The sequence below is a fragment of the Myotis lucifugus genome, unplaced genomic scaffold (genome assembly GCF_000147115.1).
Source record: "Myotis lucifugus unplaced genomic scaffold, Myoluc2.0 scaffold_85, whole genome shotgun sequence".
Classification (NCBI taxonomy): Eukaryota; Metazoa; Chordata; class Mammalia; order Chiroptera; family Vespertilionidae; genus Myotis; species Myotis lucifugus.
Window position 1 is genome coordinate 1,880,752 of NW_005871133.1, and position 24,862 is coordinate 1,905,613.

At 42.8% G+C, this 24,862-nt stretch overlaps 2 protein-coding genes across 10 annotated transcripts in view; one reads left to right on the plus strand and one right to left on the minus strand.

The window, feature by feature from the left end:
- MPP5 (membrane palmitoylated protein 5) overlaps window positions 1–3,954 on the plus strand; it is a 55,676-nt gene extending 51,722 nt beyond the window's left edge. For 7 of the 8 annotated variants that reach the window (XM_006090992.3, XM_023755824.1, XM_023755822.1 and 4 more), the window contains one exon: window positions 1,054–3,954. In XM_006090992.3, coding sequence (XP_006091054.1) covers window positions 1,054–1,230 — 177 coding nt within the window. In that variant the 3' untranslated portion in view covers window positions 1,231–3,954. The remainder of the gene's footprint in view (window positions 1–1,053) is intronic. The other variant, XM_023755828.1, reaches the window with a different exon arrangement.
- A 1-nt stretch (window position 3,955) lies between these two features.
- On the minus strand, window positions 3,956–24,674 carry ATP6V1D (ATPase H+ transporting V1 subunit D). 2 transcript variants are annotated; one of them, XM_014457799.2, is made up of 9 exons: window positions 24,486–24,674; window positions 19,025–19,142; window positions 16,517–16,596; window positions 14,551–14,618; window positions 13,398–13,442; window positions 12,356–12,459; window positions 11,742–11,808; window positions 5,910–5,943; window positions 3,956–4,869 (listed from the first exon to the last, which is right to left on the minus strand). In XM_014457799.2, exons 1-9 carry the CDS (start codon window positions 24,524–24,526, stop codon window positions 4,728–4,730), a joined length of 699 nt encoding a protein of 232 aa, XP_014313285.1. In that variant the 5' UTR covers window positions 24,527–24,674; the 3' UTR covers window positions 3,956–4,727. The 2 variants fall into 2 exon arrangements, with proteins under 2 accessions (XP_014313285.1, XP_006091053.1); XM_006090991.3 differs by having other exon boundaries at window positions 5,910–5,988.
- Between the last annotated feature and the right edge of the window lie 188 nt (window positions 24,675–24,862).

The following is a 24,862-nucleotide window of genomic DNA, read 5'->3' on the forward strand; positions in this document are numbered from 1 at the left end:
GTCCAATATAGTGGGTAACTTTTATATCACACATTTGGACTTGAGTTTAGTTTTCTTTATTGACAGGGGTGGTTTGGAGGCAGTTTCACTTTCTTGAACAATTGTGCCTGATAATCAGAGGCACACAGCCTTGCCACCTGCTTGTCTATGTGAAATAGTTGTTTCCCTTACCCAGTATTTGAAAGTAGCCTGCTCTGTGTTGTTTCCCAGACTCTTCTTAGTATAGTTTTTGCATCTTAAAGACCTTTGTGTATTGAAAACAAAGTAGAAATTTAACATATTAAGTTGAGTATGTACTTAGCTACATGTGGGGGATTGGCTTCAGGACCCCTAGTGGATACCAAAATCCGAAGATGCTCAAGTGCCCTGTATAAAATGGTGTAGATCAATTGGCCCTCCATATACGCAGACTCCCAACCTCGGATCGAAAACAGTTATACAGATACTTATTGAAAAAAATCTGCCTGTAAGTAGACCTGTGCAGTTGAAACCTATGTTGTTCAAGAGTCACCTGTATTCAATTATTAAATCTTGGGTTGACCAGCAATATTTTCATTAAAAAAGATACCCATTCTATTGATCCTTTGCTTTTCCAATAAGATGTTTAACTTGCCTACTCTGCAATAAAGAACAGGGGCTCTATAAGAGCCAAGAATAGATGGCGCTTTGGGTCCTGCCACTCTTGCTCCACCCATAAAGGTTCACTCGGTGTTACAGAAGATGTTCTTTTTAGGAAGAGGTTAGGATGCCCTAAAACATTTTAAAATGAATGTCTGTGAGGAACTCATCTTTGCTCTTGAAGTCTTATGGGTGAGATAAGACAGAAACATATGAAAACCTAAATCACAGTATAAATAGATTATATTGCATCTCAAATGACTCACAGTGTGAGTCCTGAAGATGCCAGAAGAGCAAAGGAAGTCATTGTGGGCATGACAAGGCTGGGAAGGAGCTCCTGAGGTGGAGTATTTTGAGAGAAGGAAAGCAGTTTACTTGTTCCTTGGCCACCTTTGGTAAGGCATTAACTTCACACTTTTTATCTACTCTTTACAGCCAGAAGAGTTGAGAGAAATCATTGAGAAAACTAGAGAAATGGAGCAGAACAATGGTCACTACTTTGACACGGCAATTGTGAATTCAGATCTTGATAAAGCCTATCAGGAATTACTTAGGTTAATTAACAAACTTGATACTGAACCTCAGTGGGTGCCGTCCACTTGGCTGAGGTGAAGGAAACATCCATCTGTGGCATGATTGGACTTGATCTGGCACTGTCAGTATGAAGGTAAACCTGATACTTCAGCAAGACTGTGAGGGTAAGGTGGCACGCAATGTAGGCCTGTTGCTAGATCTCAAACTAGTGAGAAGAAAATCCCCATAGCTAATTTGTGCACAGCAGTCTTTATTCCCTATGGCTTTTGGTTCTTGCCTCATTTGGGGATTCTAAATGGAAGCTTTCAAAGGTTTTATCCATGTAAAAACCTTTCGTTTTCACTTAAATCTTTTCTGCCTAGGCATAGTTCCATGAAAAACGTGTGTGTATATACTCAGCAGCCCATGTCTCACATAGTTACAAATATTAATGTTATTTAACAGTTAACTTAAATGACTTCATGGGAATTGGGGGGTGGGTAGGGACTGTGCTTCTGTGTACTGATTTAGTCATCAGAAATACTATCCTTAAAAATTTTTTGTGCTGAAAGTATATACACACCAGATTTCGAGAACTCACTACAAAAAATACATTAAATAGTTTAGAGTGATTAAAATATTTTTTAAGGTGCCACTTTGGTCTGGAGCTACTCGTAGACTTGAATTCACTTGTTTTAATTCTTGAAAAACATTCCGTTAGAAGCACCAATTTTTAGCTCAAGCTTTGTGGATTGGACTTTACTACAGACTCTGATCTAGTTAAGCGCATGATGATCTTTTTAAAGATATGATTTTTTGAATTTTCCTTAAGTTGTCACAACTGATTTGATAACCTTGCTTCCTTTCTCTGATCTGCATAGTACAACAGAATGTGTAAGTTACATTTTTATGAATGGCAGATGTTCATATAAACTGTGTTGATTGTTAAAGTTTCTCATAATGAAGTTTTTTATATACATGAAAGGACATAGCACCTTTGACAGTTTTTGCATTTTTTATATAGGAGCACAGTATAATTTGATGACTGTGCTATATATACAGGTAATAAACTGGAATTCTGTGATGAATATAGCTGCTGTACTGTATACTAATATTTAATAGATTGACAAATGGTTGTTAACACAACACTTGTTCAGATTGGACTAAAATTATATCTGAGGGAAATACTCTGACAATTGACTTTGAGATCAGAAGGAAAGAATGACCTGAAAGTCATTTGACATTTTAAGGAAAGGAACATGGGTGGGGGTGGGGGAAGTTAAACATATATAGAGGCCTTTGTCCTAACAACATCTGTCTCTTAGGACCATAATGCAATAGCTTGTTAAATCATAAATGTTTAAACTAAGGGGATTTTCACACTGGCATGGAAAGTTGATTTGTAGTCTTTTCAAGCCTTTAGGGATGGTGTGATGTGTGACAAACAACCTCAAATGTGAATGTCGTTTTATTTTTGTGATGACTTTAGCTACATTTCCTGTTCTCAAAGCTAAACACTGGAATAATATTGAATTGTCACTTAATTTAATGTAAGCAGTTTTTAATGGGTAGTTTGTGTCATATGTATATTTGATTTTTTGTCTACATTTATTTGAACAAATGTACAGTTTATACGTTGCCTTTTTCTGTTCAAATTTGCATGGTGTTGAAGTTGGCTGCAGTGTGTGTCTTATGTGGAAATTCAAGATGTTCATTAGGAAGAAACATCCTGGGTTAAGAGAAGGAATGCCATACACACTGTCTCTTCAGGTCTGAAACACTCCAAGTTTATAGAAGGAAATGCAAAGCTCACACTGATGTTTAGCATTGGAAACCAAGGAATATAAGCACTTCATCTTCTCAGTCTTGCAGTTTTTCTCCTCGGGAATGAAAGGCAGTCAGTGGTAGACAGTGGAGTTTTATGAGGTGCTTATCATAACTGACAACTGTTTTTAACCCCAAGATCTAAAATGGTGGCAGCTTGAATTGCATTAGAATGAGATTTCAGGTAGTGTCAGTCAGTGGCTGTTTCATTCCCCGAGTTAATCTGCAGACCGTCGATGCACATATGCCATGTGCTAGCAAGACTCAGATATGGCTTTAACAAGCAAATCCCAAACCAGGGTACGTGCCATCCCATAGTATGCTTTAGGAAGTCTAAAGTGACGAGATATTTTGGGGGTCGATGAAGTCTTACAGTTCTTTCCTCATCAGCAATGGTAGAGGTATAGAAACGCTTCGCCCAGTGATCTGGATGTGCTGATAGTTAACACAGTCCCTAAGCAAAGTGAACACTGAGTTGTTGCTAACTTCCTTGAAAGAAAATGGAAACGCTTGCTGTACACCAGCCACTGTGGCCAGTTCCATTTCCTGTCCCCTGTGGTTCTGATTGTAGACCCCAGAGTGGGGGAGGTCTTAACCACTTATAGGAATGATACCAATAGCTAATAAAATGCACGTGCTATTCAAATAAGGAAATATCTCCCTTTAGTAAATCTTAAGTCAGAACAAACGAAAAGGAGAACAGTATTTAGACTAATCCAGATTTGCTATCTATGAAAATCTAATGTCTGGATTTTTTTCCCTTTTCTCATGGCATAAGGAATAAGTATCAATAAGGAATAATTTGAATGTAATTTTATGAATGTGTGAAAATATGAACCAGGGATTTAGCCTTAATAAGGTGACCTTTCTGACATTGTTAATCCTCTGTACTCTTGTCCTGTATCTGCACTCTATTATTTTGAGATGTTATACTGCACACTGTATTGTAAAAATAAAAAGTAAAATTATATTTCAAATAAAAAAAAAAGCCACCAAGTACTTTTTTTGCTTTATTTATATCCTCTGCCATTTAAGGTTTCAGCATATCTAACGACCATCCTGTCTTTACATTTGTGCCAGAAGTCAGTCCATTGGAACCTCTGGGTGAAACACACACATCTTTTAACTTATTCTTCACCATAGAGGAATACTCCCTACCGGCACAGATATTAAGTTCTGTTTCCTTAATTTCTTTTTAATCATTTTACTGTTTATACCACAGTCACATGCAAATTGGCACAACTGTTCCATGACAGAGAGAACAAACAGAGACCTGTCATGCAAGGTAAATTAAGGGAAGGCTTTCCTAGAGCTGGAGAAGTACCACAGAAACACAGGATGGCTGCAGCTATGTCAGACAGCAGCGCCAGGGGTGTGGGTGGGTAGGAATGGAGGGTTGTTCCTACAGTAGCTGGCCTCCTTGTATTGGCCTGAGACCACTGTGGTTCCTAAGGGGAATTTCCTAATATGCTTGGTAAGCCGATCACTTGTAACCATTTATAATTGGGGTAGGGTGACACTTCTGCAGAATAAATTCTACAATTTCCTAGGCAGGTTCTCTAAATCTCATCTGTGATCAATGGTTGGTAAATTAGGATTCTGCAAAAGTAACCCATAAATGGACATCCAGAGAAGTTTTACAACCAGTGAAATTAGACCAAAAAATAAACAACCACACGAACCAAACCTACACACTGAACTAAAATGATGTCACGTCAGGACTTCTGAAAGAACAGAACGAGAGCAGGCAAGAAGAACCAGAGCAGGCAAGATTACTCAAACAGAAGATCCTCATCCTTCTCTTCAGCCAGAAGATTGGCAGGCTCCGTCACCTCTCCAGCTACCTTCCGTTTCTCCAATTCCCTCTCAGTTTTTTCCTTGAGAATCTTTTTCTTCTCCTGTATTTTCTTTAACCTGTAAAGTAAAGGGTTTTTCTGAATGCTATTTCAGTACTAAGTAGATTTGCTTTCTTCTAGTTTTGTAACAAGGATAATAAGCACAAACTAGAACAAAACTTTATTTTAATTTCAATTTTAGTAATTGAAATTAAATTCCAATTGGAATTGAATCAGAAGCCGCCTGATATGGTAGTAATTCTATCAGTAAGCACTCTGAAAGTCAGTGGCATAAATGCACCAATTAAAAGACAGCCCATTAAAAGAAGATTTGAGGTAGGATACACATATTTTAAGCTAATAACTGATTTCAAAAACTCCTATTCCCAAGGTGAATAAACTTTGAAATCTATTTCCTGATATTGGAACAGATTTTGAGCATTTAGGCATTTATTAAAATTCTGTATCATTCCATTTGGCTCACCACAACCCTAAACATTACTGAAGGACAGAACTAAATAAACTGATAATTAAGATTATAAATCATACTCAGACGCTGCTCAGAGTTAAGAGGGCCGTGTCTTCCCTGAATATGCCTGCCTTCATCTGTCTCCCACTTCAGAACCTGGAACACTGACCCTATACCCCACCTACTTAGTATTTATTGACCCTACAAGCTCTGAATGTTCATAACCAATTATATACGTGCATTTCTCTCCAAGTACTGCACCAATTCTCTAATGGTATGGTTTACACTATTATGTGATGTCCCCTTCTGGAACATAGTCAACATGTAATACATACTGATTGATTAATCCAGTTTCTTTTTATATGGGAGACAGACACCCCCATAAATCAGTTTCACTTTTTAAAATAACCAAGTCTATTAATAGCTCCTCTGACCAAAGCTTTTGGAGATTGCTGTTTTATGTATGTGCAAAACTTGGCATAGATCTGTCCTCACAGCCTTTGGCAATATTATTTCTTGCTTCTTACAAATCAGAGTAAAATGCAAGCTATGCTAATTCTAAAGAACAGACGCCAACAAATTTCTCAGCAAATAGAGACACTGGAATATGGAAAACAGAAAATGATCAATAACTGCCAATTCCAACAAACCTATAGAATTCTTCTCGCTCTCTCTCATCCAGCTCTGCAATGATATAAGCAAGGGTGCGTTCAATCCTGGGAATGATGACTAGGGTTTAAAAACATAATATACACGTGAGAACTTTAAACCTTTTTTTTCTAATTGCCAGTGCTCATTTGTATACCAGTTATTTTTTCTAATTATAAAATCAGTGTACATTTAATGTAGAAAATTTAGAAAACAAGAACATAAAAAGGAAATGCAGTATAATCCAACCACCCTAAAGTAACTATTATAAACATTTTGGTATATGCCCTTCTATGTCTTTTCTAAAGACAGATAACACTGGACCACAATATATATTTCACTAAATTCATATCCTATCTAATAATAGACAAACATGGTAATTGACCATACCTTCGCTACGCCTCCCATTGGCTAATCAGCACAATATGCAAATTAACTGCCAACAAAGATGGCGGCTAATTTGCATACTGCAGGCAGGGTGGAACAGCGTGAGTCGCCAGCACACCGCCATCCAGGGCAGGCCAGCCCGCCTTGCCTTGCCCCAGAAGCCCCCAGGAGCCACCTGATATGGTAGTAATTCTTTCAGTAAGCACTCTGAAAGTCAGTGGCATAAATGCACCAATTAAAAGACAGATTATGAGGGTGAATCAAAAACAAAACCCACTTTAAATATAAAGACACATATAGATTAAAAGTAAATGAATTAAGCTGCTGCCTGTTTTGCTCAGTGATTAGAGCATTAGCCCGTGGACTGAAGGGTCCCAGGTTCAATTCCAGTCAAGGGCATGTACCTTAGTTGTTGGCTTGATCCCCAGTCCCTATCAAAGCATGTGCAGGAGGCAACCAATCAATGTGTCTCTCCCTTTCCCTTCACTTTCTCTAAAATTCAATGGAAAAATATCCTTGGGTGAAGATTAACAAAAACAAAGTAAATGGATTAAGTAACATTAAAGAGATTATAAGAAAAATATATTCCAATTTTGTTAGTTGTATAATGGTTATGTTTAAATTATTAACACCTAAGAAATTGGGTGAAGGGTACATATAATATGCTGTAGTATTTCATAGTTTTTTTTACATGTATGAGATTATTTCAAATTAAAATATTAAAAAATTCAAAATTAATAAAATACTGAAATGTATCTGCATTACATGAAAAATCTCCTAATTGCTTCTAGCATAATTTATCAAATTGTGCTAAAATTTACAAGGGTTCAATTAAAAAATATCTTAATTCTAAATGATATAATAGAAAATATATAATAGTGCAGTTATAAGCACTTATCTGAAAATAAAAATTAAAAGAAGTGAATTTAAAGAAGGGATTAGCCAAAGAAAATATATGCACAACCCATGGACACAGACAACAGTATGGTGATGGCCAGAGAGAAGTGGGGGGCAAGAGCTGGGTAGAGGGGGCAAAAGGGGGAAAACATCTTAAATCTATACTAATAAAAGAGAAACATGGTAATTGGCGTACGACCGCTACCCTTCCCATTGGCTAATTAGCGAGATATGCAAATTAATCACCAGCCAAGATGGCGGTTAACTGTCAACAAAGATGGCGGTTAATTTGCATATGTAGGCACAATGCAGGGAGGCAAAAGGGAAAGCACCGAAGAAGCCCCCTGGCACTGACAGTGATCGGAAACCCAGGGGGGAGCTAAGAGCCGGGGGGCAGGGCAAAGGCGGCCCCCAGGGCCACCTTTGCCCTGCCCCCCAGCCATGATCGGAGAATCCTGGCCTTTGCCGCACTGGCCAGTGATAGTGGGAAGTAGGGGTGGAGCCAGTGATGGGAGCTGGGCAGGGGCGGAGCCCACGATCGTGGGGTGGCTGAAGCTGTTGGTCTCCGCTGCCCGGAGCCCACTATCAGGGAGTGGTTGAGCTGGGTGGGGGGGCGGCTGCAGCTGGGGGTCCCCGCTGCCCTGGCCTAACGCCTCGGCCAGAGGCGAAAGGCCCGGGCAGGGGCGGAGCGCACGACCCGGGGGCAGCTGCAGCTTGGGCTCCCCGCTGCCCTTGCCTAACGCCTCAGCCAAAGGCGTTAGGCCCGGGAAGGGGCGGAGCTCACGATCGGGGGGTGGCTGCAGCTGGGGGGGTCCCCTGCCTGGGCCTAACGCCTCGGCCAGAGGCGAAAGGCCCGGTCAGGGCGGAGCGCACGATCGGGGGGCAGCTGCAGCTTGGCTCCCCGCTGCCCTTGCCTAACGCCTCAGCCAAAGGCGTTAGGCCCGGGAAGGGGCGGAGCTCACGATCGGGGGGCGGCTGCAGCTTGGGGGGTCCCCTGCCCGGATCTAACGTCGGCCAGAGGCGTTAGGCTCAGGCAGGGCCGGAGCCCCCGATGGGGGGGGGGGGCGGCTGCAGCGAGGATCCCCTGCCCGGGCCTAACACCTCGGCCAGAGGCGTAAGGCCCGGGCAGGGGCGGAGCCCACGATCAGGGGTGGCTGCAGCTTGGGGTGTCCCCTGCCTGGGCCTAACGGCTCAGCCAGAGGCGAAAGGCCTGGGCAGGGACGGCTGCAGCTGGGGTCCCCGCTGCCCGGGCCCAACGTCTAGGCCAGAGGCGTAAGGCCCGGGCAGGGTCGGAGCCCACGATCGGGGGAGGATGCAGCTGCGGGGGTCCCTTGCCCGGGCCTAATGCCTTGGCCAGAGGCATTAGGCCTGGGCAGGAGCAGTGCCAGCGATCATGGGGAGCAGGGGCACAGTCGCTGATGGTGGGAGCTTGGGGTCCCCTGCCCAGGCCTAATGCCTTGGCCACAGGCGTTAGGCCTGGGAAGGGGTGGAGCAGGAGGTCCCTTGGAGACCTGTGGGTCCCCTGCCCAGGCCTAATGCCTGGGTGAGAGGCATTCGGGCGGAGCGGTCAATCGCAGGGAGCAGGGGCCGAGTTGACGATGGTGGGGAGCTGGGGGTCCCTTGCCCAGGCCTAATGCCTTGGCCAGAGGTGTTAGGCGTGAGCATGGGCAGAGCCAGCAATCGTGAGCAGGGGCAGCGTGGGCGATCGTAGGGAGCTGGGGGTCCCCTGCCCACCCTGATCTGGGACACCCTTCAGGGCAAACCAGCTGGCTCCCACCCGTGCACCAGGCTTCTATCCTATATAATAAAAGGGTAATGTGCACATGCAATTTTTTTCCCCAAATATATTTTATTGATTTTTTACAGAGAGGAAGGGAGAGGGATAGAGAGTTAGAAACATCGATGAGAGAGAAACTTCAATCAGCTGCCTCCTGCACACCCCCTACTGGGGATGCGTACGCAACCAGAGTACATGCCCTTGACGAGAATCGAACCTGGGACCCTTCAGTCCACAGGCCGATGCTCTATCCACTGAGCCAAACCCGTTAGGGCGGTAATGTGCAAATTGACCCTAACAGCAGAACGACTGGGAATGACTGGTCACTATGATACACACTGACCGCCAGGGGGCAGATGCTCAATGCAGGAGCTGCCCCCTGGTAGTCAGTGCACTCCCACAGGGGGAGCTCTGCTCAGCCACAAGCCAGGCTGACGGCATCACAGTGGCAATGGTGGGAGCCTCTCCTGCCTCCTCAGCAGCTCTGTGGATGTTCAACTGCAGCTTCGGCCCGCTGGCAAGTGGACATCCCCCAAGGGATGTATCACTGCCAGCTTAGGCACAATCCCCCAGGGAGCAGGCCTAAGCCAGCAGGTGGACATCCCCCGAGGGGTCCCAGACTGCGAGAGGGCACAGGCTGGGCTGAGGGACCCCCGAGTGCACAAATTTTTGTGCACCGGGCCTCTAGTAATAATAATAAAAGGCTAATATGCACATTGACTGAACGGCAGAATGAACGATTGCTATGATGCGCACTAGCCACAAGGGGGCAGATGCTCAATGCAGGAGCTGCCCCCTGGTGGTCAGTGCACTTCCATATGGGGAGTGCCACTCAGCCAGAAGCTGGCTCATGGCTGGCCAGCGCAGTGGTGGTGGCAGGAGCCTCTCCCACCTCCGTGGCAGCACTAAGAATGTCCAACTAACGGTTAGACCGGATCCCTTGGGGGCCTAAGCCTTTAGTCGGACATCCCCCGAGGGCTCCCTGGCTGCCAGAAGGATGTCTGACTGCAAGCTTAGGCCTGATCCCCCAGGAAGCGGGCCTAAGTTGACAGGTGGATATCCCCCAAGGGGTCCTGGACTGTGAATGGGCGCAGGCCGGGCTGAGGGACCGCCCCCCCCCCCCGAGTGCACAAATTTTTGTGCACTGGGCTTCTAGTCTACACTAATAAAAGAGAAGAATGCAAATTGACCGTACCTTCATGACGCCCCACAGCCAATCAGGAGTGGGTATGCAAATTAGCCCACAGGTTAATTTGCAAACGCAGGCGCCAAGCGACTGGGGGTGAGGTGGCCACTTACGCGCGCGCCAGCACCAAGCAGCCTGCGTCCCAGGGACAGGCGTCCTCGGGAGCCAGGCCGCTCTGAACCTGAAGGCCCGGAGCAGCCGGGGTCCCGGAATGCCCCCGGCCACTCTGGGCCTACACGCACAGGCACGGAGTGGCTGGGGGTGGGGCAGGAACATCCCTGGGACCCAGGCGCTCCAAGCTGGCGTGCGCACAAGCGGCCAGGGGCAGGGCGGAACGTCCCCACAGCGAGCGAGCAGACAGCAGGGCCCTGCCTTCCCCTGGCCGTGGCACTGAGGAGAAGCAGTCCCCTGCAGGGCCTCCACAGAGAGCCGACACCAGGCCCTGCTTGCCCCTGCAGCGGCGAGCCAGAGAGCAGACAGCAGGGCACTGCTTGCCCCTGGCCCCAGCAGCAAAGGGCAAGCAGGCTGCCACAGAGAGCAGACACCAGGGCCTCAAGCAGGCAGGTCCACAGAGAGCAGAGAACCAGGGGAGCAGGCCTAAGCCATCAGTAGAACATTCCCTGAGGGTTCCCAGGTTGGAGAGGGTGCAGGTTGGGCTGAGGGACCAACCCCCCCCCCCCTGCACGAATTTCGTGCACCGGGCCCCTAAGGAATATATAACATTGAACAAGATTTGAATCTCCCGCACTCAAATATACAGCAATCTGTGGAAAAGTGGAGCATCAAGGCACAGAGAATGCAGTAAGCTGTGTTTTGTGTCAGTCATAAGGTTCTGTTTTACATGGAATTTGCCTGTTCTAGAATGTCAACTTGAGAGTTGGAACTATTACCTTATCCATTCTGTTTTGCTTGAAACTCCATGTACAAGGGCTGGCACTAGCAAGCAGTCAGGAAATGTGTTTTCAGTTTTTTAAAAATGAGGTAACTTCCTCTTTAACACTAATAAAGCAAAATAATTTCTTTGCTATTCAAATTTTTCTCCTTACCTTAAAATGAAAAAATGTTCCTTTAATGAAAACTGAGTTTCTTAAGCAAAAAGTATTACATTAATACTTAGCAGTCACAGTTTTGAAATAATAAAGATGGGAAATAATGCATCAAATGGGAAAATTTATTTTCACAAATCAAGAGAATATAGGACATTGTTTCTGTAGGACACAGGCCTAAGGGAGAGGGATTTAACGTTAAATATTAGATGTGTTCAAAAATATGCATCATTCACTCAGTCATTGGGAAGCACTAAAAACACTATAGCTCTTGAGAAATAGTTTCCACTCTTTATTCTAAATGTATAACCAGCAGTGAATAAAATATTCCATAATTTTGAACTCACCACTCTCGTCTAACACCCAAATTATACACCTCCTATCAAAGCACTTAATATTTTACAGCACCACTGACTCACTGCACTACCCACTGTGGGCAGTGTGTCCCACCTGGCGGTCAGTGCCTGATCCTAGCAGTTATGCAACAAATGTAGAGGCATGCACAGGAGATGAACCAAGAGCCCCACAGGCTCGCACTCACCATGTTCAATGGCATTTACACGCCTGTTGGTTATCTTAATAGCTTCATCCAAAGTAACAAAGGAAGTCTAAAATCAGAGGACAAATAAAATGTAAGTACAAAGTCTTCCTAATCCTGCCCTGTTCCTAATCCTTTGGGGATCCACTCAGACGGCACCTGTCGAGGACATTTGGAAACCAAGACTAGTACTTTCAACAAGTTAAAAATTGTGAGATTTCTATAGAGCTAACACTATCTCCATGCTATTATAACTTACTTCAGACTTACTTAAAGTTGTAAAAATGGCCAGAGGAGAGAATCAGGCACAAATGACCTAGATACACATTAACTGGCCACAGAGGAAAACCTGGCTTTTCACTCATACACCGTGTTAAACCTGCATTGAAAGCTGCAGTCCTCATCTAGCAGTGAAACCACCACTGCACATTTTGTTAGTAACACAAGATGGGACAATGGTGCAGAAGTCACTATTTCAGAAATCAAAACATCTTTGACTTGTTTCACAGAGGGCCATGAAAACAGTTTGAAGTACTGAGTTCAGGACACTCTGAGCCAAGATCTGAATCTCATGCACTCAAATATTAGAAACCAAACAGCGGGAGTTCTCTGCCTACCTGCAGCGAGGCGAGTTCCACCAGTAGCTCCACTGCTTTGGCATAGTTCCTCTTTAATTTAGCCAGTTGTTCCCCACCTCTGGCTAAACCAGTCAGTTCATAACCTGAAAGAACCAGTCAGACAACATTTGTAATTGTAGAATAATAATCTTCCCCTTCAAATTCCCCAAAAGAAGATGTCAGAACAGTGCCAAAATGGAAAAACAAATATACTATCTCTATTAAATGCAAACATGAAGTCCCCATCTTCCCTCCCCAGACACTATCGGACATGACAGCATCCACAGGGATACTATTCTAACTACAGGAGGTGTTTAACCAACCCCCACTTCACCAGATTGCTGGAGTAACCAACGTGCTCCATTCCCTAGTAGAACACACTGCCTGATGCCCCAGTACAATGATACTCTGTTAATAGGTGACTCTCCAGAATGCTCTACTTTATTCGAACTATACTAAATATTTTATGTGGACCAATGAAAGATGAGTGCCAAAGGAAGGCACTGTTATATTTCTAAAAAAAAAAAAAAAAATCTGATTACTTTGGACAGACTCAACAAAGATGTTTTACTACAAAAAAGCTGTCAAATTAGGAAATGGTGAGACAGTTATAAAAAAGAAAAATGAAAGTGGGCTATAAAATTCTAGGGAGATTCAGATTGCATCAGTGTCTAAGATCTTTTTCTACTTTAAAGAGACCCAAACTGGAAATTATAAACAATGTATTATGGGTATGGTTTATGCAGAAAGACAACCTAGAAGTCTAAAGAGTGAATTCATATGCAAAGAAAGGCCATGAGCTTATATTTTTAAAATGGTACATGACTGTACACTTATATGTCTTGAGGTTAAAATAAAGTATTTTCAGACATGTACAATGTTTAATGACTCCCTGCCATAACACTATTTTGATGAACTGATTACCTACTGTCCTAACTGTATCAGATAAGGCTCTAACATGGGAACCACCAAACTCAATCTAGCACCATTTTCCAGAACAAGGTTCATTTAAAGAGGAATCAGAGAACCCAGAGACACTTACTGTCAGTTCCTTCATGGTAATGTTCAAATATTGGCAAGGTAACACCTGTTAAACACAGAAAAAGTCAACAGATTGTCTGGAATTGTAACTGGTTTCAAGGAATAAAATTAGGAACCTGCCTTTCTAATGGTTCAATCCTATTCAAAAATTAAATTAGCCTGAGTAATAAGGGATCTGGTTGTTACAGTGGGTTTTTTTCCTTCATCTCTGAGATATACTTAATATACAAAAAAAGTTGCACATATTTAATATATGTATTTTGATGAGTTTAGACATATGCATACACCCATGATACCATCATAATAATCAAGGAAATAAACACCATCATCTCCAAAAGATTTTATGTGTCCTTTTCCTGTGTGTGTGTGTGTGTGTGTGTGTGTGTGTGTGTGTGTAGAACTCTTAACATCAGATATATTCTCCTAACAAGTTTTTAAGTGCACACCACCATATTATTCTATTGGTACTATACAGTACAGCATATATCTGGAATGTGTTCATCTTGTATAACCCTAACTTTATATACATTAAACAACTTCCCATTTTCCCTACCCTAACTCCCTAGAAATCATCAGTTAAAATGGGTTTAACATGTAAAGCCAATCAACTTGCTCTAAGTAGAAAAGATTAACTGGGATATCCAGACATCCTATATAATAAAAGCCTAATATGCTAAGTGTCCAGTCGGCCGTTCAACTAATCAAAGCGTAATATGCTAATGATATGCTAAGGCCACTCAACCGCTCACTATGACATGCACTGACCACCAGGGGGCAGACAGTCGACCAGTCGCTGTGACATGCACTGACCAACAGGGGAAGATGCTCCAACCAGTAGGTTAGCTTGCTGCTGGGGACTGAGCAAGAGGGGCCAGTAATGCCCTGGGTCCCTCCCCTGCTGGCCAACCTCCTGTGTCCCTCCCCAGCTCTGATTGTGCACCAGTAGGGTCCCTCGGCCTGGCCTATGCCCTTTTGCAATCCAGGACCCCTCGGGGGATGTGAGAGAGCTGGTTTCGGCCCCATCCCGCAGGCCAGGACAAGGGACCCCCCTTGGGCATGAATTTGTGCACTGGGCCTCTAATTGCTATATAAACAGATTGATTTTAAAATGTCACCTTTTCTCCCCCATGGAATCTAAACAGTTGAAAAATTACCTGCTACATTATCTTTCTTTGCTCGAATCTTCACTTGGGCTTTATTCACATTTTGGATAACTGTGGTGCTGCAGGGGGCGAAAAGGGAGCCTTGGTTTAGTTGAGTTTTTAGAGTGAAAAATAAACCTACCATTGGATAATTTCACAATTAAGTATGTTCTGATAATAGTCTTTTTCCAGAAAAGGACAAAAATCACTACTTCCACAGGTGGGCCTCGGAGAGCAAAGAATAAAAATTAGTCATAAAAAAAAACAACAAAGAATGATTTTATAGTATTTGGATCGCTTGAGTTTTCAGTCAGACATGGGATTTTCATTCCGTTAATGTAATTTAGAGAAAGCTTTCTTTCCTTTTAGGTTTGCTGTTCAAAACTTGTAAGTTTGGCAAAACGAGTACAATTCCTTTTCTAGAACTTACCTAACTTCCATCTGGCTTTGTCTGACTCCTCATTTTTATTGTAAAGTGTTGTCCCTATAACCACCCTAAGGTACTCACATACCACTTACACACTATTGATTCCCTCCCTCTGCCTGGAACAGCCAGTGCCAAGTTGTTATCCTAGCAACACCGGCAACACTTAGTCTACTGCTTCAAAGGCCTTATGGCCCTCAGGCTGTGAGACGTGGCCACCAGGTAATGCTCCTAGACAGGTAAGAAGCACTAAGAATAAGGCACTGTGTCACTGAGTAAAGGAGACTAAAATCAGCCCTGGCCTGTGTGACTCTGATTCGAGTGTTGGCCCAAGCACCGAAGGGTCACAGGTTCTATTCCCAGTCAAGGGCACATGCCTGGGTTGCAGGTTAGATCCCCGGCCCTAGTCAGGGCTTATGCAGGAGGCAAGCATTTGATGTGTCTCTCTCACATCAATGTCTCTCTCTCATTGTTGTTTCTTTCTCAGTCTCTCTCGCTCTCTCACTCCCTTCTTCCTCCCTTCCTCTCTCTTCCTCCCTCACTTAAACTCTCTCTAAAAATCAATGGGAAAAATATCCTCAGTTAAGGATTAACAACAAAAATTAAGGAAAAAAACACACTAAAATCAAAGCCCCTGAAAATAACTTCCACCTCTGCCCCTAAATAGCCATTTGACTCAGGAAGGCACTGAACTTAGCTGGGAATAACTGCTTACCTGGTCTACTTCACAGGTTTATTTGGGGAATTACATAACAAGTAAATTGGCAAAACCCCTTTGTAAAGGAATACTAAACTATTTTGAATGCTTTGTAAAGCATATATTGATATGACAAAAGCCATAAAAGTCATGCCACCCCCCCCCTTTTTTTAATATATTTTTATTGATTTCAGAGAGGAAGGGAGAGGGAGAGAGGGTCACTGATCGGCTGCCTCCTGCACACACCACACCGGGGATCGAGCACCTTTTCTAATACCAAAAAACATCCGCAAATCAACCCAAAGGCCTTCCATTAGGAGAAAAGGTTAATAAGTTATGGTACATCTAGAGAAAGATTATGCAGCTAAGTGAAAAGAAGGGAAAAAATGTTTATGATACAATGTTAAATAAAAATGGACCATAGCCCTAACCGGTTTGGCTCAGTGGATAGAGCATCGGCCTGTGGACTGAAGGGTCCCAGGTTCGATTCCAGCTAAGGGCATGTACCTTGGTTGTGGGCACGTCCCCAGTGGGAGGTGTGCAGGAGGCAGCTGATCGATGTTTCTCTCTCATTGATGTTTCTAACTCTCTATCCTTCTCCCTTCCTCTCTGTAAAAAATCAATAAAATGTATTTAAGAAAAAAAAAAGAACCATAAATTTTAAGTATCTTGTGCCTACAACTATGTAACAGATACATGTGGGTAGTAATAAAGACGGTGATGTTAAGGGGATGGGGTTAAAAGTGTCCTTCCTTATTATTAATATAGCAATTGTCTTTAATGCTAATATTTTTAAATTTAAAATGGTATGAACATAGAGCACTGATTTTTCAAAACACCCAATTTAGTCTTCTTACCTGAAGTCCCCTGCTGTGAACTTGGCCTCAGCAAGTGAAAAGGCAGCTTCTCTCATCACTTCACCCATCAACATTTTAGTCTGGAAAAGTATAAACCAACAGCCGATTCAACCAAGTTATTTCACCAGGAAAAATCATAATCATGTAGCTTCAATACCACCAGTATTTCATGTCAGTTATGCATGTAAATATAAACATTGATTTGATAATGATAAAAAATAAAAATTTCCAATTTTGCTTTAACAGGTTTAGTTACGGTCACTAATCATGTTGCAAAACCATGCGTTTTATAAATAAAACATCAAAATAAAGACATTAAGAAAGAGAAAACTGAATCTTTACTGCAGGAGTATGTTTTTGTTGAATGGGTCCATAATGATTTGCTCAAATTAATCTCCTAAATTCACTACAGTGCGGTCAAAATCCTAATGGCATAGTGATTCTAAAATAAATCTGGAATATTTAATGTTTGAGAATATCCAATAATTTTTTAAGAGAAGTATAACTGGGTACAGAGTTACTTTACCAAGTATTAAAAATGTATAACTATAAAGAAATACATCTGGTACTGGGACACTAAGTCAATGAAATGGAATAGAGTTCAGAAAGAGCTCCAGGACTATACTGGAATTTAGCAATGTAAAGAGACCACTCAACCAGTCATGCATTTACAAAATGATGAAGCTAAATCCCTACCTCCTCATATCACCCCCACACACACACCAAAAAATAAAAAATAAAAATGATTCAAGGTAAAGGTTTATTTTCAAAATTATAAAAGAGCCCAGCCGTTCAATTCCCGGTCAGGGCACGTGCCCAGGCTTTGGGCTCAATCCCCTGTAGGAAAAGTGCAGGAGGCAGCTGGTCAATGATTCTCATCATTGCTGTTCTATCTCTCCCTTTCCCTTCCTCTCTGAAATAAAAAAATATATTAAAATAAGATAGCAATTTTAGCACAACAGATTGGCAACAACAAAAAATAATACCCAACTAAGAAGAATTTAAGAAAATAGGTCCTCTCACTAATCATTTAGCAGAAATGTAAATTAGTATAACAATTTGGAGAGCAATTTGAGTTATCTAGAAAACAATGAAATGATTCTTGAGATTCTAGGACTTTTCCAAAAAAATGCTAGCATACATACACATAAGGACTTAAGAGTACCCTCCCCCACAAAATGGTAAAACTACACATCCATCAATAGAGAAATGGTAAATTCCATCATCCATGCAAAGGAGTACCATTCAGCTATTATAAAGAATGAGACCGAACTATATGATATAGAAAGCTGTTCATCATATTCTGCCATGGAGCGAAGGAAGGGGGAGTGGGGCAGAAAATGTTATATAAATATAAATATGTGTGTGTGTGTGTGTGTGTGTGTGTGTGTGTATACTTGCATGCATGTTTGTTACCAAAAAATCTGTGTGTGGGCATATAGCCACACATGATACCATACTCTTGGTATATGCTTTACAAAAGCAATACTTTCAATATGTGCTACCAAAGAAAGAGATTGAGATATTCAGGGAGAAAGAGACTGAGAGAGAGAAGATGGAAAGGATATAAAACAGAGTCTCACAAAGAACTCTGGGAAATGAAAGAAGGATAGTTGGGGGTAGGAGAGGGGAAATGGGAAGAACCTTCACTTTTTTATATACCACTGTATTCATACATCATTTATCCAAACATTGAGTCAATGTACTAGCTGCCAACACTGTTCTAGATATTGAAAATACACTGCTGAAAAGACAGAGTCCCCTTCTCATGGAACTTACATTCTCTATGGGGGTAAACTATCAAACAAATACCATGCAGTAGTGCAGTGATGGCGAACCTTTTAAGCTCGGCGTGTCAGCATTTTGAAAAACCCTAACTTAACTCTGGTGCCGTGTCACATATAGAAATTTGTTGATATTTGCAACCATAGTAAAACAAAGATGTATATTTTTGATATTTATTTTATATATTTAAATGCCATTTAACAAAGAAAAATCAACCAAAAAAATGAGTTCGCGTGTCACCTCTGACACCCGTGTCATAGGTTCGCCATCACTGCAGTAGTATGTGCTATGATAAAAACAAGGAAACATGACAGAAGTAAATACAGTGGTCACTTCAGATTGGGTGATCAGCGATGGCCTCTCTGGAGAGACCAGAATGCACAGAGGAGCCAGTCATAAGAAGTTCTGAGAAAAGAGCATTTCCAGCAGGAAAAAAACAGCTAATGCAAAGGCCCTAGAGGAGGATGTTTGGAAGAATAGAGCAAATGAGGTCAAAGAGGCAGGTAGGAGCCAGATTAGATCAAGTGAGGCTTGAGAACAAGAGTAAGGAATTTGGACTTTATTAAATGAACCATGTAAAACTCATTATTTTATAATGGTATTTTTACTTTTGAAAGAAAAATTTATTAAAATAACAAAGAAAAATTAAAATGTCAACAGCCATGCTGGATTTTCCTTAGATATTTCCAAAATAAATCCTGTTCTAAGCAAAGTTCATTCTACCTCTATGATCTTCTTTAGGATCTGTCGAAATCGAAGAGTTAGGGCATCAGATTTTTTCTTCAGGAGGTTTCGACCTGTCTGTGCTCCTTTTAATCGAGCCTTCATGATGGTCTGCGCCCTATGTAAACAAAGTTAAAGACACTTATTCCCATTATTTAAAAGAAAGAAAAATACCTCCCCAATACAATGTTAAAATTATGCTTTATTCTTTGATGTCAACAGAATAATATATACAGCATTTGTAGCTGACAGGTTTAGTTGGTTTCTCAATACCACAGATTTCTACCCTCAAGTGTTCCATAAATGAGAAGTTTACTTAAAACTAGAACAACGTTTTAATCTATATCTGGCATAAATATTGTCATAATAAAGTTTATCAGGAGTGCTATTTTATGATTCCAACATAGTTTAAATACTTACTTGATTTACAAATTAAAACAATATCTGTTTCCATTAGAAGTGCTCTATCCCTAGCCAGTTTAGTGGATAGAGCATTGGCCCGCTGACTAACGGGTTATGGGTTTGATTCCGGTCAAGGGCATGTACCTCGGTTGCAGGCTCTATCCCCAGCCCTGGTTGGGGCACGTGTGGGAGGCAACCAATTGATGTGTCTCTCTCACATCAATGTTTCTCTCTCTCTTTCTGTCTCTCCTCCTCCCTTCCTAAAAATCAATGGAAAAAATATCCTCGGATGAGGATTAACAACAACAAAAAAGAAGTGTATTAAGGATTTTTTAAAATCTGTCCACTAATTTATGCACTTACCTTCAGGACCAACAATTCCACTTTGAGGAATTTATCCTACAGGTTTACTCCCACAGGTATACAATAATATGTACAAGGTTATGGATGAGTACTCCAACATTATTTATAAGAGCAAATGGGTAGAAACAAGTTAAATGTTCCATAAATTATGGTTCATTATATAATGGAATGATATGTAGTTATAAAAAAAAGAGGAAAATAGGTCTGCATGTGCTTCCTATATGATATTGTTTTAGATATGCAAAGCAAGGAGGGTAAATATGCTTATACAGATACAGAGAATAGAAAGGATTCACAGAAACTGTAACCATTTCCTTTGGGAAATGGGGCTGACTAAAAAAAAATAAAATAAAAAAGACTGTTCTGGCCAGTTTTGCTCAGTGGATAGAGCATCAGCCTGCAGACCAAAGGGTCCCAGGTTCCATTCCAGTCAAGGGCACATGCCTGGGTCGCAGGCTCAATCCCCACTTAGGGGGCATGCAGGAGGCAGCCGATCCATGATTCTCTCTCATCAATGATGTTTCTATCTCTCTCCCTCCCTCTCCCTTCCTCTCTGAAATCAATAAAAATATATTTTTAAAAAGTAGATTTACTTTTTATTACTACACTAGAGGCCTGATGCACGAAATTCGTGCACAGAGGCAGGGGTCCCTCAGCCCAGCCTGCACCCTCTCAAATCTGGGACCCCTTAGGGGATGTCCAACTGCCGGTTTAGGCCCAATCACGCAGGGATCCCTGCATATCGGGCCTAAACCAGCAGTCAGACATCCCTCTCGCAATCTGGGACTGCTGGCCCCTAATTGCTCGCCTGCCTGCCTGATCACCCCTAACCGCCTCTGCCTGCCTGGTCACCCCTAAGCACTCTGCCTGCCTGCCTGATTGCCCCTAAACACTCTACCTGCCTGGTCGCCCTTAAGCACTCTGCCTGCCTGCCTGATTGTACACAGGTAGGGTCCCTAGGCCTGGCCGGTGATCAGGGCCGATTAGGGCCTTCCAGCTGCCAGCCGGGGCATCCCTTCCCCGGCTGCCGACCAGGACCTTCCTTAGCTCCACACCACCCCCTGGTGGTCAATGCATGTCATAGCGAGCGATTGAATTCCCGGTCTCCCAGTTGAACTCCTAAGGGGACATTTTGCATATTAGGCTTTTATATAGATAGATTAAATGACATATATAAGAATAGACTTCTGAGAAGTGACAAGCTACTGAAGTCTCCTTATTGCCTATTTCAATCTTTTCCCATCAGAAACCACAATACCAAAGTCAAAAAACCAACTGCAGAAACTGACATTTCTGTTCTTGCTCCCATATGCCTGATAAAATTTAATAATGGGGGGGAAATGGGTAATAAGATCCAACAATAGATTATCTTAGATACTTAAAGTGATTTGTTTAAGGAGATATAATTTTATATGAATGGTGTTATAACCAAATGCAAAGTAGTATTAATGGACCTTTTGGCTAAGTTTTTAGATTGTTGAAGTCCTTTACCATAGGGCAAAGGTTATTGAGACAATTCTGCAGCTGGAAGGAATTTTAGACGTTATCCTGAAATTTAAGAAAATGAGACTTAGAAAAATGAAACAACTTGTCCACAGTCACTCACTGAAGAAAAGGCAGAGCAGGACAAGAACCAGATTTCTGACTCCAGGGACTTGTCCGAGGCTCACCCGTAGGTCCACTGTACCCCAATTACATGGGACACTGCCTCCCCTACAGATTATAAACAGCACCAGATGAACAGCTCTCTCTAGCTATCCGGGCTGCCTTTGCACTGGCTGAAGATTAACCAAGTGAGGGAGGTTCAGTTTCCTGCCTGAGCAGCATCTAGCTGCCCCAATGTGTATATTAAACATACTGTATTGTTTATACTAACCATCAGAATTTGGAAAGAGTTGGATCAAATGTAAGTCAAATCCTAGTACTGCAGATTCCAGCAAGTTTGATAGCAAAAAGTTGAACTGGTTGATAAAATTGAACTGACCAGGCTAACTTTAATTTCCTTCTAGGTAATGGCATCTCTGTAACTCTTGACACTCAAAGAGTGACCTGCCCAAAGGCTTACAGCCCTAGGCTTACAGCCCTTGTAGGTATAACCTGGATTTGACTGATTTCTTTCAATTCCACCCTAAACTTGTTTTTCTCTCTCTGGTGCCTAAGTGAATGTCAGCCCCATTTCATAGGGTAACATTATAAGAATTATCTCAAAGAGAAGTCACTAGTGTATTTCCTAACCTGACTCTTTAAAAAACTTATTCTTTTACAAATTTCGCAGCTGCTCAGCCCTACTTAAACGTGTTTGACCTTCAGCTAGGATGATAACTTATTTCCAGATGAATCAAAGACATCTGACTACATGACAAAGTACCTGTGCTAAGCCTTGGGGAAAATATTTAGAGAAGCTGTTACTTCCTGCACCTGATTTTCCCCTTAAACAGCAAGCTGGATGCTCTAAAATAGCAATTTCCACCTTCACAAACCTATCATTCTTCTTCTCTAAGCTGAATAAAGCTTATTTTCACCTCTTAGTCTTAAATTAAGACAAAAAAAATGTTAACATTCTGACTACTAATATTAACACAGTCAAACATTAATTGAAGCAGTGAAAACTGATTTTACTCAGTAACCACTGACAAGAGGGGAAGGAGCTGAGGTGTGCAAAGGTGACTGCATTTTAAAAGAAGAATGAGGGAACGCAGGGATAGGGGATTCAAGCAGAATCAGAGAAGTGAAAAATTACAAAAGGCTGGTCAGTGGAAATGAGATTGGGCCACTTGTGTCCGCTGCTGGCAATTATGGAAGTTAGGATTCCATCCTCACAGACAGAAGCCTTATCCTTCCTGATTACATTTCAAAGAAATGATTTTCAGGTCTTTGAGAAAGACACTTCTAATTTATAGGGAGACACATATACAGGGTGTCCCAACAAAATGTACGCATATACTTTGAACAATTATAAAGGCAGTGTTTATTAAAATATATTTCATTTTCAAAATTGAGTTATCAGTTGTTAAAATGCGTATACATTTTTTGGGACACCCTATACATCTCAATGGGAAAATGAAGGATTCATCATTGTAAGCCCTTTTCAGTAAATGCCCTAAGAAAGGGAGGTCAGGGATTACCAGCAGGTGTTGGCTAGATTAAACAGTAAATTCTTCTGGTGGCTCTGAGCTTTCTCAGGCATTTTAATAGGGGATTATGTCATTTAGGAAACATAACCGTAGGCTGCTGGAAGCTATGCTAGAGTTTGGCCCTCTTCCCCACAACTCACTTGATTCCAAACAGCTACTAGAAAGCCAGTAGGTGAAAGTAAAAAAATAAACAAAAAGCCAATAATTCCTTCATTTCATTAAGAGCTGTAGCCACCCAAGCAGAGACAGAAATCTAGGTTTGGGGTTTGAAAATAGCTTTTATTTAGGAGAAAAAGGTCAGGATGAAGAAAAGCAACAGAATACTTCCAAAAAGATAGGACCACAATAAAAAAAAAAAAGATCTAAATGTCAAAGCCAAAACTGACTTTATGTTCCTCACTGAAAAAAGAAAAGGAGGGAAAGGAAAAGGAGAAGAGGGCAAATAAGAACAATCTTTTCTTTCCACACATTGTTAGGTACATATGAGAAAACCTCAACATTTTCTTTAGACTGGCCACTTAGGGCCATATGCTATTTCTCTTACCAAAGACATCAGACCAAAAGAGAAAGGCTGCCCCCAACTGAGCAAATTCCAAGGCATGGGTTCATTCGAGGAACATTTTTTGTGGACTGTCTATCCTATAATAAAAGGTAATATGCAAATAACCAAACTACTGAATGACTGGTTGCTATGATGTGCACTGACCACCAGAGGGCAGACGCTCAGCGCAGCAGCTGCCCCTGGTGGGCTGAAGGCTGGCGAGCTCAGCGGAGGTGACGGGAGCCTCTTCCCGCCTCTGCGGCAGCCTAGGGCTGCCTACTGCTAAAGGGCACAGGCTGGGCTGAGAGGACCCCCCTTAACCCCTCACCCAGTGCACGAATGTCGTGCACCGGGCCTCTAGTGGATTAATACTCGAGAGCACAGGGTCCAGTGGGAACGTTATGCAAACAATTACTGTCCACTTTACAATGTGATGGGTATTATTAACGTAAGTCTGAACAAGTTGCAATGGTCATTGGGCAAGAGGAGTGCCTCAGAAACTCGGGGCTACCTTCCCAGCGCAGGTGACATTTCATGGGATCCTGGAAAATGACTAAGGGGATACGATCTGGCGTCCATGCTGGGGCAATTCAACACCCAATTTGGCATAGAAGTCTCTTCTATATGCTTCCCACAGCAGTAAACCTCCCTTCTCAATCCATTTATCAAACCTCGTTAGCTTGCCCACCTCCCCGCTAAACTGAGCATCGATTCAGTTACGTAATCCAGTGTCGGTTCGATAGGGAGGGTGGAATGAATGGCTCGATTAATGAATGGGGTTAGCGGACCTTCACAAAAGCCAGCAGGCCGGGCGCCTGTTCCTTTGGGCAGGGATCGCTCTGACCAGCCCGGTTCACCCGGAGGAATGTGTGAGGAGTCCGTCAGGGAGCCTCGCCCTGCACCCACGAAGAAAGACCGGGAGAGCTCAGGATCCGCCCAGAAAATCAGGAACCTCGCTGCGGAGGAAACGAGAATCCCGCCAGGCGGTCCTGAACCTAATGACGGTCATTCTTTTACTTACATTCGCGAGGGAAAGATTTCAATTCGGTCTTTGCCCGACATTCTGACGATGACTGTTCGGCTTCGGTTCCCGGTCGGGCAGTCGTGGTTGCCACAGACCCACCCACAGCGTCTTCTTCTACCGCAGTCAGCTGGTTGTGTCACTTGACCCCCTCCTCGCGTTGCTAGGAGACCGTCGGGATTCGCATTCTTCACTTCCGCTTCCTGTTGGCACCCGGGGTGGAGTGGTGGGGGGCGGGAGGACGTGAAGAAGACAAGGCCCGGATGTGGAGTCGCGCGCACCGCGAGATTGCCCCTCACTTCCGGCTCGCTTTCCAGCCCCTCCCGCTTCAGTGCCTGGGCGGCTGTGCTGGGCCCTCCGAGCTTGAAGCGAAAGAA